Source organism: Asterias amurensis, chromosome 11, assembly GCF_032118995.1.
Source record: "Asterias amurensis chromosome 11, ASM3211899v1".
NCBI classification, from domain to species: Eukaryota; Metazoa; Echinodermata; class Asteroidea; order Forcipulatida; family Asteriidae; genus Asterias; species Asterias amurensis.
This window is the reverse complement of record NC_092658.1, coordinates 18,997,556-19,010,531: the sequence shown is the minus strand read 5'-3', so window position 1 is coordinate 19,010,531 and position 12,976 is coordinate 18,997,556. Positions and strand designations below refer to the sequence as shown.

The 12,976-nt window shown below is 38.7% G+C and overlaps 1 protein-coding gene and 1 long non-coding RNA gene across 6 annotated transcripts in view; both read left to right on the top strand.

Moving 5' to 3' along the window:
- LOC139944215 (WD repeat-containing protein 90-like) overlaps window positions 1-9,218 on the top strand; it is a 56,285-nt gene extending 47,067 nt beyond the window's left edge. Inside the window, exons 35-39 of the mRNA XM_071941184.1 lie at window positions 493-623; window positions 1,679-1,858; window positions 2,832-2,954; window positions 4,615-4,699; window positions 6,172-9,218. Of these exons, the coding sequence (XP_071797285.1) occupies window positions 493-623; window positions 1,679-1,858; window positions 2,832-2,954; window positions 4,615-4,699; window positions 6,172-6,326 (674 nt within the window). The 3' untranslated portion in view covers window positions 6,327-9,218. The remainder of the gene's footprint in view (window positions 1-492; window positions 624-1,678; window positions 1,859-2,831; window positions 2,955-4,614; window positions 4,700-6,171) is intronic.
- A 2,836-nt stretch (window positions 9,219-12,054) lies between these two features.
- Window positions 12,055-12,976, top strand: part of LOC139944631 (uncharacterized) — a 63,388-nt gene continuing 62,466 nt past the window's right edge. For all 5 annotated transcript variants that reach the window (XR_011786998.1, XR_011786999.1, XR_011786996.1 and 2 more), the window contains exon 1: window positions 12,055-12,151. This is a non-coding gene — a long non-coding RNA (uncharacterized lncRNA). The remainder of the gene's footprint in view (window positions 12,152-12,976) is intronic.

Here is a 12,976-nt window from a genome sequence, read left to right as displayed (position 1 = left end):
AAGGATCCAGTGATGGAGATCTCTTAAAAGCAAGGAGCAAGTTAAGGGTAGTCGACTACTGACCAGCAACATACATGCGTTATGACGCACTCATTCGAACGACTTGTTTAGAAGTTTGCGCTTTGCACATGTTAGACTGGAACAGGCTACTGGGACTAGTGATGAAGAAACCATAGACCTTTTCTCAAATACCCAATGCGCAAGCGCTAACTGTTGAATGAGGTGCATGCTGGTCTAGCTAGCGATCAAACTTGATAGCTAACTAGACCAGCATGCACCTCATTCCACGCATAACTTGCACGTTCCGAGTATTTGAGATAAGGTCTATGGTCCTGAGGCTGGTTCCAAATGGTTGAACACAGTAGTCAACCAATGGTCGACCAGCCTGGGTTTGAGTCAAAATAGTCAACCTTTAGGTAACTTGCTCCAGGTTGTGAAGAGACCCTCGTGATTTGAACCATTCTTGAACTACTCTTTACTATTAATCACTAGGTCATGTTGTACTATCTGGAGGCACGGATGGTTTAATAGCGGTCAGCAGTCCAACCACTGGAATGACAATGAGGGTCATCAATGACCACAAGGGAGCTCCGATAACCGACATGGACGTCACCAGCAACCAGGTAATAGCACAGTAACAAACAACACTCTAAATAAAATAAACTTTGGAAGTGTCATGGCTGAATAGTTAAAGGCAGTGGACACTATTGGTAATTGTCAAAGACTACATGTAGCATTCACAGTTGGTGTAGTTCAACATTTGCATAAAATAACAAACCTGTGAAAATTTGAGCTCAATCGGTCATCGAAGTTGCAAGATAATAATGAAAGAAAAATAACCCTTGTCACACGAAGTTGTGTGCGTTTAGATGGTTGATTTCAAGACCTCAAGTTCTAAACATGAGGTCTCGAAATCAAATTTGTGGAAAAATACTTCTTTCTCAAAAACTATGGCACTTAAGAGGGAGTCGTTTCTCACAATGTTTTATACCATCGACCCCTCCCCATTACTCGTAATCAAGAAAGGTTTTATGACGATAATTATTTTGAGTAATTACCAATAGTGTCCACTGCCTTTAAGAGCGCCGAATTTAAATTCTGGTGTTTCTGATTAACAGAGTGTGGGTTTGAGTCCTAGTCTTGACACTTGTGTCCTTAAGCAAGATATTTTAACCATTGCTTCATCCTTTGGATGGGACAAAAAGCTGTTGGTACTGTGTGTTGTGTAACGCACGTAAAAGAACCCAGTGCACTAATCGACAAGAGAAGGGGTTCGTTCACCCCGGTGTTCCTGGTTTGATTGGCAGCATATAGCGCAACAGCACCTTGTAAACCTTTACATGGTGCTATGCAAAGGTATAGATCTCATAACTCAAACATAGCTTGCAGGAGAAAAATGTATGTTAAAGCACCTTGAGCGTCACTGAGTGACAGATATGAGATTTAGGCCGTGTCCGAATTGGCGACTTCGGCTACAGCTACGGCTAGGGCGCGCGCGTCTGCTATTCTTCAACACTGACAGACGCGCTGATCTAGCCGTAGCTGTAGCCAAAGTCGCCAATTCGGACACGGCCTTATATAAAAAGCCACTGTTATTATTATTAAAACATACTTCATTTTCAATAAGTGTTCACCAGAAGGGGAAAAGTTATTGGTATTTTTTCCGGTTTGTTTTCAGGAGGCAGAGTTTGGTCTCGGCTTAAAATCCCCTCATCTGTGGCTAGCGGCAAGTGCTGATCGTAGGGTCAGTGTGTGGTCAGCGGACTGGCCCAAGGACTTCTGCGAGATGGTGGACTGGCTCAGCTTCCCTGCCCCTGCTTTTACACCGGATGGTACGGTCATCAGAAAAGGAGATATTGTAAGTTAATCTTAGACGCCATAAATGGGCAACCTCGTTCGCAGGGGCCATTTTTTCCTAGCATGCTTTGCTCAATCATAACCCCTGGAATTTGCTCATTAATATGTGCTAGAATTTGGCCCATTTTGATGAGCGGCTATATTACGCATGTCTTTCGTCTTCAAGAATGTTTTTGTTATTGTTTTTTTAAAATGTGTTTAGCCATAAAAAACAGGGGCATGATCAACATTCAAATATCTTAAAACTACGCGCCCTCACTTTACAATTAATGCATAACCAATTTCATGAGCCAATCAGTGTTGTTCCTCAGTACATCCCTCCCAGGTGTTAGTGACGACCATAGGTATCGATATGGCTGCTGCCCATGGTAGCCAGGCTGATCTATGGGCAATTCAGAGTTTGGCTTTGACATCGCTGTCAACCTACACATTTTTATACGCAGTCAAAAGATTCAAGAAGTTGAAAACAACATCTGTGTGCCGCATGCAGTATATATCCCCAGCCATGACACTTGTGTCCTAAAGCAAGACACTTAACCATTGCTTTGTCCTTCGGATGGGACGTAAAGCTGTTGGTCCCATGTGTTGTGTAACGCATGTAAAAGAACCCAGTGCACTTATCAAAAAGAGAAGGAGTTCGCCTTGGTGTTCCTGGTTGTGGCTGCTGTATGCGCCGTAGCACCTTGTAAACCCTTTGAACTAAATAATTGGGTCTCAGAATTCATCACTTCAGTAACCTATCTTTCTGAAAGTTTGTATATACTCAGCGCCTTGAGTACCTTGTTTGGTAGATACGTGCGCTATATAAGACTTTGATATTATTATTATTATTATTATTTACGCATAATGCATTGTTGTGCTTTACAAACAATGCTATAGTTGCCCATAAAAATGGCAGATATTTACACTGTTTGACTTAAAGTGATTATAACCGTATCAATATGATAGAGTTGATTTCACGTTGTATTTGTCAGGCTCAGTACCAACTGCTACCGAAGAGTCTAGCCCGCTTCTCCCCTGCTGATCCTGACGTTATCATCTACGCCGGTTATGGTATGCAGAAACAGATTCAGTTCTACAGCATCTCGCAGAAAAAGGTTGGTAAATGATTATATCTGTTTTTCCCTTTGCATGGTTTTCTCTTCACAGCTCTACCTGTGGTTTGTGTGTTATGGCCTGTCATGGCCGAGCGGTTTAAGAACACCAGACTCAAACTCTGGTGTTTCTGATCATTTTAAAAAACATGAATACTTTTAAACCTTGTTTACAATGTGTTTGATTTATCATGTAGTTAAAAAATTCTATATTTTCACCTGTTCCAGACTTATTTTGCTTAAGCTGATTATTTCATTCTTATTCCTTTTCTATTTTTTATTTTTTATTGTTGGACTCTTTCTTGTTAAGCGTTGTGATTTTTTTTTCTTTCTATTTTTACGTAAGAACGCTATCAGAGTGCTGGCTTTATTATTCTTAATACAATTTGTTCCCCATACTAATCAACAAACAAACCAATTGGGTTACGTCTTTATATCTGTTTTACTTTTCTGTGTTTTGTCTTTTGTGTATAGTTTTTTTTGTAATAAAGACTTAAAGGCAGTGGACACTATTGATAATTACTCAAAATATTTGTTAGCATAAAAACTTACTTGGTAACAAGCAATGGAGAGCTGTTGATAGTATAAAACATTGTGAGAAACGGCTCCCTCTGAAGTGCCTTAGTTTAAAGGAACACGTTGCCTTGGATCGGACGAGTTGGTCAAAACAAAAGCGTTTGTAACCGTGTTTTATAAAATGCATATGGTTGGAAAGATGTTTTAAAAGTAGAATACAATGATCCACACAAGTTTGCCTCGAAATTGCGTGGTTTTCCTTCTCCTGTGCGAACTAACATGGTCGGCCATTTATGGGAGTCAAAATTTTGACCCCCATAAATGGCCGACGTGTTAGTCGACAAGGTAAAAGGAAAACCACGCAATTTCGAGGCATGTTTGTGTGGATCATTGTATTCTACTTTTACAACATCTTTCTACCCATACGCATTTTATAAAAAACAGTTACAAACGCTTTTCAAAGACCAACTCGACCGATCCAAGGCAACGTATTCCTTTAAGAGACAGAAGTATGTTTCCAAGAATTTGATTTTGAGACCTCGGAATTAGATTTTGAGGTCCCGAAATCAAGCATCTGCAAGCACACAACTTCGTGTGACAAGGGTGTTTTTTCTTCCATTATTATCTCGCACCTTCGACGACCAATCGAGTTCAAAAGAGAGAAGACTGGTCTTTGACAATTATCAATAGTGTCCAATGTCTTTAAAAAATGTAGTATTGATAATTATCCTCTTGATGAGCCGGTAATCTTTGTGAGATGTTCCTAACGACATCAGAAATGCTCATTCTCTCAACACATTTCAGACTCATATCAAGAAACTTATGTTTTTAATACTACAAGTTATTAACTTTCCTGCATTGATGTAATTTCAGAGAGCATTTGTTTACTTTTGTTTTATCTTTTCTGTAGCACCTTGAGTAATAATTTTATTAGAAAGTGTGCTTTATAAGTTTGTATTATTGTTATCAATATTGTTTAAACAAGAAAATAGAATTAGCTGTTGTAAATAACTTACCATTATTTAAACATTGAGAAGTATGATAATTATTATTATTATTTAAACATTGAGAAGTATTATTATTTATTTCAACATTGAGAAGTATTATTATTATTATTTAAACATTGAGAGTGACTTCTGTTTGACAGGTTGTACGCAGCACAGCACTGACCCACTGGGCTACAACACTGGATGTTAGCCCACAAGGGCACCTCATTGCAGTCGGCACAGCCGGTGAGTTGACATAAACTGGGTTGTGGTTGTGGTTGTTGTTGTTGTTGTTGTTTGTTGTTTGTTGTTTGTTGTTTGTTAGAGGAGAAGTTAAAGGCATTGGAGACTATTGGTAATTACTCAAAATAATTGTTAGCATAAAAAACTACTTGGTAACAAGTAATGGAGAGCTGTTGATAGTTTAAAACATTGTGAGAAACGGCTCCCTCTGAAGTAACGTAGACCTCAGAACTAGGTTTTGAGGACTCAAAATCAAGCATCTGAAAGCACACAACTTCGTGTGACATGGGTGTTTTTTCTTTCGTTATTATCTCGCAACTTCAACAACCAATTGAGCTAAAATTTTCACCGGTTTGTTATTTTATGTTGAGATACATTAAGTAAGAAGACTGGTCTTTGACAATTACCAATAGTGTCCAGTGTCTTTAAAGCAACTTGCTGCCACTACCTGCCGAAGGTCTGCTTTTTTGGGAGTCAAATTGCATACATCTGGTAAATCTCCTAAAGCGCCTACTTCCAAGTACGCTCAGGGAAAGTTACTCCCAAAATGGCTCATGAAAGATCAATTGGGTAATGACGAAACGTGAATCAAGTCATTATTGCTGATAACCGGAAAAATCTGTCCTATTTGACTGAACCACTGAAAATCTCGTGCTTACACACATTGGTGTAAGGGTAAAACTAAAGTTAATAATCTGTATTCCAGACACAAATTTAATATCTATTATATTATTGCGATACCGGCTGCTAAAAACATAGGATTTAAACTGCCTCTAGTTGCTGCCAATCTTGGTGCTCTAGAATTGCAAGGGTCGTGGGTTTGAATCCCACCTGTTCGAAATGCCTGTAATATTGTTCAAAGTACTGAGTATACAGTGCTAACACACATCGGTGTATGAGGGTACAACCATAACCAAAATTAATATTTGTTATCCCCATGCAGATTTAACATCTACATGTATATATATTTGGTTTACGGTAACACCATGTGTGTATCTACTCGCCAGGTAGTGTTTGTTCTTAGATAACTGTCTACGCTGGATCCTCCGAATCCCTTTAAATAAGCCCACTTCTCTCTTATCTCTTTAGTCTCCTGACGATGACTAGATCAAGCTAGTCGAAAATTGAGAACAATTCAAGAACTGACTCCGCCGTAGTACAGTTAATTACGATCCTATAAGCTAAAGCAGTAGTCCCAGCCAATTTCGTATACCTTCTGCCTGGGTAGTAGTTTTAACAGGACAGTTATTTTCAGAACTGAGAAGTCTCTCGAACATCCGATAAATCTACTCCACAGTAGTAGAATAAAGAAAGACAGTTCTCTAAAGAACAAAAATACTCTACCTGGCAAGTAGATACACACATGGTGTTACCGCAAACCAAATAAATATTGATACCTCACCATTTAATGCCTCAAATCCTATATACATGTACAGATTTAACATCTATTACACTGAAACACTTTTTTTTTCCAGAGCGGCTTCTCAAGGTGGTTGACTATCATGAGAGTAGTTTCCAAGACTTTGTCGGACACAATGATGCCGTTCAGCTTGTCCGCTTTACACCGTCTGGCAAACAGGTCTTCACTGTAGCGTACAATCAGATACTGGTGTGGGAGGTTGTGGTGTAAATGGAACGGTAACCATTGAGCTAGTCAGGGCCCAATTTCAAACAGCTGCTTAGCACAAAAATTGCTTAGCATGAAATATTTGCCTCGATAAAAACAAGATTTTTACCAACAAGTTACCATGTGATTTTCAGGTAAGCAAACAACAGCTAAATACCAGTAACAAGCAATTTGCAACAAATGGAAATTGGGTTGGTAATCCTGTTTTTATCAAGGAAGAGATGTTATGCGTAGCAATTTTTCGTGCTTAGCTGCTCTATGAAATTGGGCCCAGATGTGTGAGCATGTCTTGACTATAAACACCACCGAGGGCTTTGACCAAAAGGAATCTGGTGTGTTCACAGATTCAGGATGTCCTTCGTCAGAATAAACAACCACCCCCAGACAAAGATATTGACCAAATAGCGAGATCACTTGGCTCAGTTGGTAGAGCACCGGGAATTAATCCAGAGGTTGCTGGTTTAAGTCCTGCTCGTTTTTTTTGTTCAACCCCAGTTTATGTTATTTGTAGAATTTGTTGAAAAGAGCAGGGATGAGATTTGTCAGACTTTTATCTGAATTCAGACTTTTTAAGTCAGCCTGCTGAAGAAAATCAGCTGTTACTTTTTCCATAATATAACAAAAACCTGCTCTTTGATCTACTTCTCTAGTGCTGAGAACACTGTTCTTAAAAGCTCAGTGGAATCTATAACTCCACGGGTAACCGTACAGGTGGAAAAGCCTTAGTTTCAACAAAACATCAGCAGGGTTTGTATCCAACATGTGTAGTTTCAGAGCTTTTTGTGAGCAATGACTCTCATCCCTAAAAGAGATTTGGTTTAACTAACTGTCGGCTCACTCTGATTCATTTGTGTTGATCCAATAGACACAGGGCCAAATTACTTAAACCCTTGGTCTGTCTGTTGCAGCGAGATAGTCGAGTAGTTGTGGTGGTGTAATGATTCAGTTTTCCGCGATCGAATACTTGTGAGATCACTGCTCTCGCGCGAAGCTGTCGGCTGCCGACTACTTCTTCGTAGTCGTGAGAGCAGTAGCCTTGCCGGGCAAGCAGTCTCACGAGAATACCGCCAGTGTTGCGGAAATCGGGGAGACTTGTCCACAAGTCTACCAAATGCAGGGACAGAAACAATCGCCTTCTAACTGTACATTTTAAGATCACACAATTTCCTTGTGATTAAGTATCTACAATCTAATTGTATATTTTGTAAATTTGTATATCTTTGTAAACAGATCATTTTTGTGTGTGTGTGCTTAAACGGAAGGTGTCAGTTTTTTTAATCACTCCTAAATATAATGGCAACAAAATTCACTCGGTTAGAAGTACAGCAGCTTTCTATAGTATATAAAAGCATTTTGAGGATCATCAATTCAGTTTTTATTCCCAAAAAATTTATTGTGTAAAAGCATTTTGAGGATCATCAATTCAGTTTTTATTCCCAAAAAATTTATTGTGGATCCCAACTACAGATTATTCTTCCTGCGTGGTCATAATAGATCGATCCACTAAGCTCCGCCCCATTGCGTATTGACCAATCACAAAGCAAATAAGGTCCGACATGCGTGCGCGTATTGTGGCGCGTGCTGCAGAGTTGTGCAGAAAGGCATTGGAGAGCCCAACGTGTTCTTGCTCACACGTGCGTCGAGGGCGGAGCCTACTGGATCGGTCTATTGCTGCAGATTTACAGCAGTCTCAAAAACGCAACCACCTTTTGAAATAACAAAGCTCTTTATTTAGTCAATCACAACACCAACGCTGCCAAAACATAGGATTCCAACTGCCTCTAGCTATTGGGCAAGCTTGGTAGTCTAGTTGGTAAGACACTGCTCTAGAATTGCAAGGGCCGTGGGTTCAAATCACACCTGAGTAACATGCCTGTGATATTTTTTCACAGGACTCGGGTAAGTACTGAGTATACAGTGCTAACACACATCAGTGTATGGGTAAAAACCAAAATTAATAACTTCAATATTTTCCTCCAACATTGTTCAAGTACTTCTCTTTAAAGACACTGGACACCAAAATGGTGTTTTCAAAATGCTTTATAGTATCCAAAGCTGCTTCTTACCAAGTAAGTTTTAATTGGTGTTAATTCTCAGAGTCATTACTAAGCGTATACAAGCCCTTTAACAAAATAAGTATACAAAAATTGAAGTTCCGCTACATGGAAAGAAAACATAGTGCCCGGTATTGGGGCTTAATGTAAATAAGTAATTGTTCAGTTTCTTTTAACTCATTCCATTCTGTGTCAATCCTAACTGATATTCCAAATACATTTACTTTGAATTCATAAATACCTCGGACAGTTTCGCTATTCCTATTGGTGGAGAGCGCATCATGTGGGTGTGTATAAACCTTTGTTTATAACCAGTAAAAAGTGTTGAAACATTGGCGTGCCACGCGAGGTTGCACCACCTGTGCTTAAGACAATTTCTTCATTCCTATTGGTCGAGAGCAACGGCTGAAACAGTTGTGCCACATCACGCGATACACGCGACACGCACAGCATTCCCTTATAAGGAGTTGTTTACCCGAGGTCGGCGGATGGCCTTACCATTTCATAGCTGGAGGGGTGTTGTGTTGAAAGAAATCATTGAACAATTATAATTTTTGCATTTATTTTACTTTTTGACCAAAAGTGTTGATTTTTTTTTGACCGGAAAGGTATTTATGAATGGGAATCAAAGTGTGTTGAATCGGTTTTCAACTAGTGGTTTAAACCTGCCGAGGCCTGGTTCTTGATAATTTACCTCGACTTCGTCCCGGTAAAATTATCAAGAACCAGGCCTCGTTGGGATTAAACCACTAGTTGAAAACCTCTTCACCACACATTGATTCCCTTATTATTAGCTTACTTTATATTTTAAAGTTTTGTATGCAGTGATGTAGCCCCCGCCCCCCCCCCCCCTACAATTTGGTACAATCCTGGCAAGGTACAGTTTGGGTAAAACGATTTTTGGTTTGACTCATTTATAGCCTCTTCATCGTTCACACAATCCATTCCATCGTCATCCCTAGAGTCGCTCAATGTATTTGATGTTTGGGACTCTGATGTAAAAATCTTCGTTTTTAATTGTTATTTTATTTCAGTTAATATTTATTTTACTGAATGGTGGAGAATATACTGTGCTGATCCCTTGCACTATTGCATTGATACTCTATATTTTATTTTGCACCCAATAAGGTAATCTCTACCTGTCTAACCTCTATAGAGTATTTGTAAATTTATTAATGACACGTTGTACAGAATACACAATTCGTTGCTGAATGTGTTAATATTAATAAATTCCCACGCTGGAAAGCAACTACATGTTTGTTAGTGTGTTTTCTCTTGTAAAGCAACTGTGGAAAGTTCATGTTTGAAATTTAAGTTAATACTCCCCTAAATTATGGAATTTTTACATCAACAACTGTGGTCCAACATATGTTTCTGTGTTTGTACCATTTAAGTTTCAATTAATGAGTTTTCTTACAGAAGACAGCCACCCCCCCCCCCCCCCAAAAAAAAAAAAAAAAAGAAGAAGAAGAAGTAATTCTGTTGGAGCGCCCCCTGTGGAATATTTACATCAATAACTGTGGTCCAACATATGTTTCTGTGTTTGTACCATTTAAGTTCCAATATTAATGAGTTTTCTTAGGCTACAGAAGACAGCCACCCCCCCCCCCCCCCCCTACGAAAAAGAGGGAAAATGTGACTCTGTTGTAGCGCCCTCTGTGGATGACACACCGGATTTGATTGTACAAAATGAGACATTTAACCCTATACTTTATGCATTTAGCATTCCTTGTTGAAAGAACAGGCATTGAGGTGGCACCATTTTAACAGGGACGATATTGATAGTTGTTCATACACAAAAAGTCTTGCATTTTTATCAATTTGCCCTAAAATGCAAACTCGTTATATTAGAGATGCAGATAAGTTGAGAAACACTCGCTGTTGATTGGTCAACCAAACGGGCTGGGAGGAGCCTCCTGGCAGCAAAAGTTCATGGGGTCATTGCTGATTGGTTTGAAGAGTATTGTGGGCGGGGGATGGTCCTGTCACTCAAACCCGGAGTATAGAAGTGACAGTTCGATCACCGAATTTTCTGGGGAATTCAATCCAGAGTGAAAGGGACTTATGTGGAGTAATTTCTCACGACGGTCTCTTTGACTTCTTCTCCTTATCGTGTCCACACACTAGATGTTGTGTTTCAGCCAGAACTGAACACAGTTGCTAGCAATATCATTGTACTCTGCAAGGTCCTCTTTGCATTCTTGCTCCAGTAGGGGGCATCTCAGGAGGTGTTCCATAGTTTGTGCCTCTGTCTTAATGTACATGTCACGTCTTCAGAGTCTAGATATCCCCATCTCTTTGACTTACAAATCAATCTCTTTCTCTATTGATATACGGAACATGGAAGTCATTTCTTGTAAAGTTTTCGCAACTTGAGTATGAAGGGGAAGGGTGCCTTTTAATTACTTCTCACGGTAATTAATTCAGCTGAGGTCTCGAATTCAATTCAGTTCAAATATTTTAGTGAGAAATTATTTCTTTCTCAAAAACTACGTTGCTTCAGAGGGAGACGTTTCCCATCAGGCGATGTAGGGAACAACAGCTCTCTATTGCTCGTTATAGTAGGCTAAGCTTTTATGCTGACAATATTATTTTGAGTAATTACCAATAGTGTCCAGTGCCTGTAACGTTGCAAAGTTTTTGCTTAAACAGTTGCCGACAGTGTAATACTTTATGTAATCAATTGACAAACCTATGAATTGAGTTGAGATCGATCGGCCATCTGAGTCACAACACAATATGAAAATCCAAATAACACATTTTGAATGACATTTTGGTCAAAGCACATGCTTCATTATAGGGACCCATTGCTTACAAGCTGTGCTTTTTATGGGTTCCTCTACAGTTTCACTCCCTGTTTACATAATACTGTATTGTATTTGACTGTTATACTTGTGAATAATGTGGAAATTAATTAACTGAACTGAACTGAACTGAACTGACATCAATGCAGTAAGCAATGAATCAAACGCCCAAGAGCGATAAACTCAAGGGAAATTAGTTTCATATTTTTTTATTTATAAAGTTTGACATTTTAGGAATTATACAGAAATATTTCAAATGACATTGTTTCTACTATCATCATCATTAAACCGTGTAAGTTTTATGTGAATGTGTAATCTTCACTAATAAGTGTTTTCTTACCAGCTCAGTACCGTTCCTTTAGTAGGAGGAACATCATGTTTGATTTATGTAATTGATGGATAATTGGAAGTTGGATGGAGATGTCACGGGACGCGTTTGGTAATTGTAAAAGACCACTCACTTGGTGTATCCCAACATTTTATATACAAAAACAAATGTGTAAATTTGAACTCAATTCGTCATCGAAGTTGCAAGAGAATAATGAAGAAAAAACACCCTGACATAAAAAGGCTTTGCCAGATCATGGAGGAAATTATTCCTCCATGGCCAGATGAAGTCACCTTTCTTAAAACTACATTACTCCAGAGGGAGCTGTTTCTCACAATGTTTTATACTATCAATACAGCTCTCCATTGCTCGTTACAAAGTAAAATGTTATGCTTACAATTATTTTGAGTAGACCTAATTACCAAATAAGTATTGTTTTATGACCGTCGCTTCAGTAGGCCTTTATAAGTTGAGGTCGCTCCATCCCGGCGGCCCGCACTTTTTTTTTTTTGCGCCTGCGCATCCCAATTTATTCAAAAACATGGCGGACATAGAGTTGGCATGGAACTCCACAACAACGCAGTTTGTGTACAGAAAAATAACATTTTGATGCATGCCGTACCTATTTTCTATCTCGAGAGGGTAAGTTAATAACTTATAGTAGCTGCTAGGATGATTTATTCTATTACAGAAGACTTCATTATGCGAAAATTTGCTCTCCTGTTTTTGGTTGGAAATTTTAACCAAGAACAACGCCGTATAAACAACTCGGCAAAATTGAGACGACTGCTATTTGGTTTAACCAAATAGCAGTCGTCTCACTGTTGACAAGTTTTTGGTTTGACACTCGTTTTGCACATATCAATTTGTTGTAAATTGTTGTTGGATCGAATAATCCGGATCACTTGCAACAACAACATAGAAATGACTTCTCACACTACCAATAATATCTGTTGATAAATGCAATTTTCAATTCAATTAAATAAAAAGTTTATTTCGGTATTGTCCTCACGATTCCATGATAAAATACAAAACATAAGCCTGTCTAAGTTTCACAATATTAACAATAACAGTGACAGAAATATTAGCAGTAGCAAACATTAACAAAAAAACAGAAGGGCAAAACTTAGGATTTGGTGAAGCTTTTTCAACTTTTTGTGGGCGCACTACTGTTGTCTGCCCCAAAAGTTGCTAGCGATTTCATAACCAAGGGCAGGAAAAATTCCCGTATGGCTCCACTACTTTTTCATTCGATATGAAATAATTTATCCTGGTGTCATATGATGTGTTTTCAGTAGGATAACAGGAAAATTGTTCACAATCAAAAACTGAATGTTTTTTTTTTTCAAATCATCTATCCAATTTTTTAACAATAACACTTACACTTCATGGTTTGTGGAAATTTTTAAAGTTTTGGTTTTACGTTGCGAGAGACAGTCAGCCATTAACAGTGCTTATGCATGCACG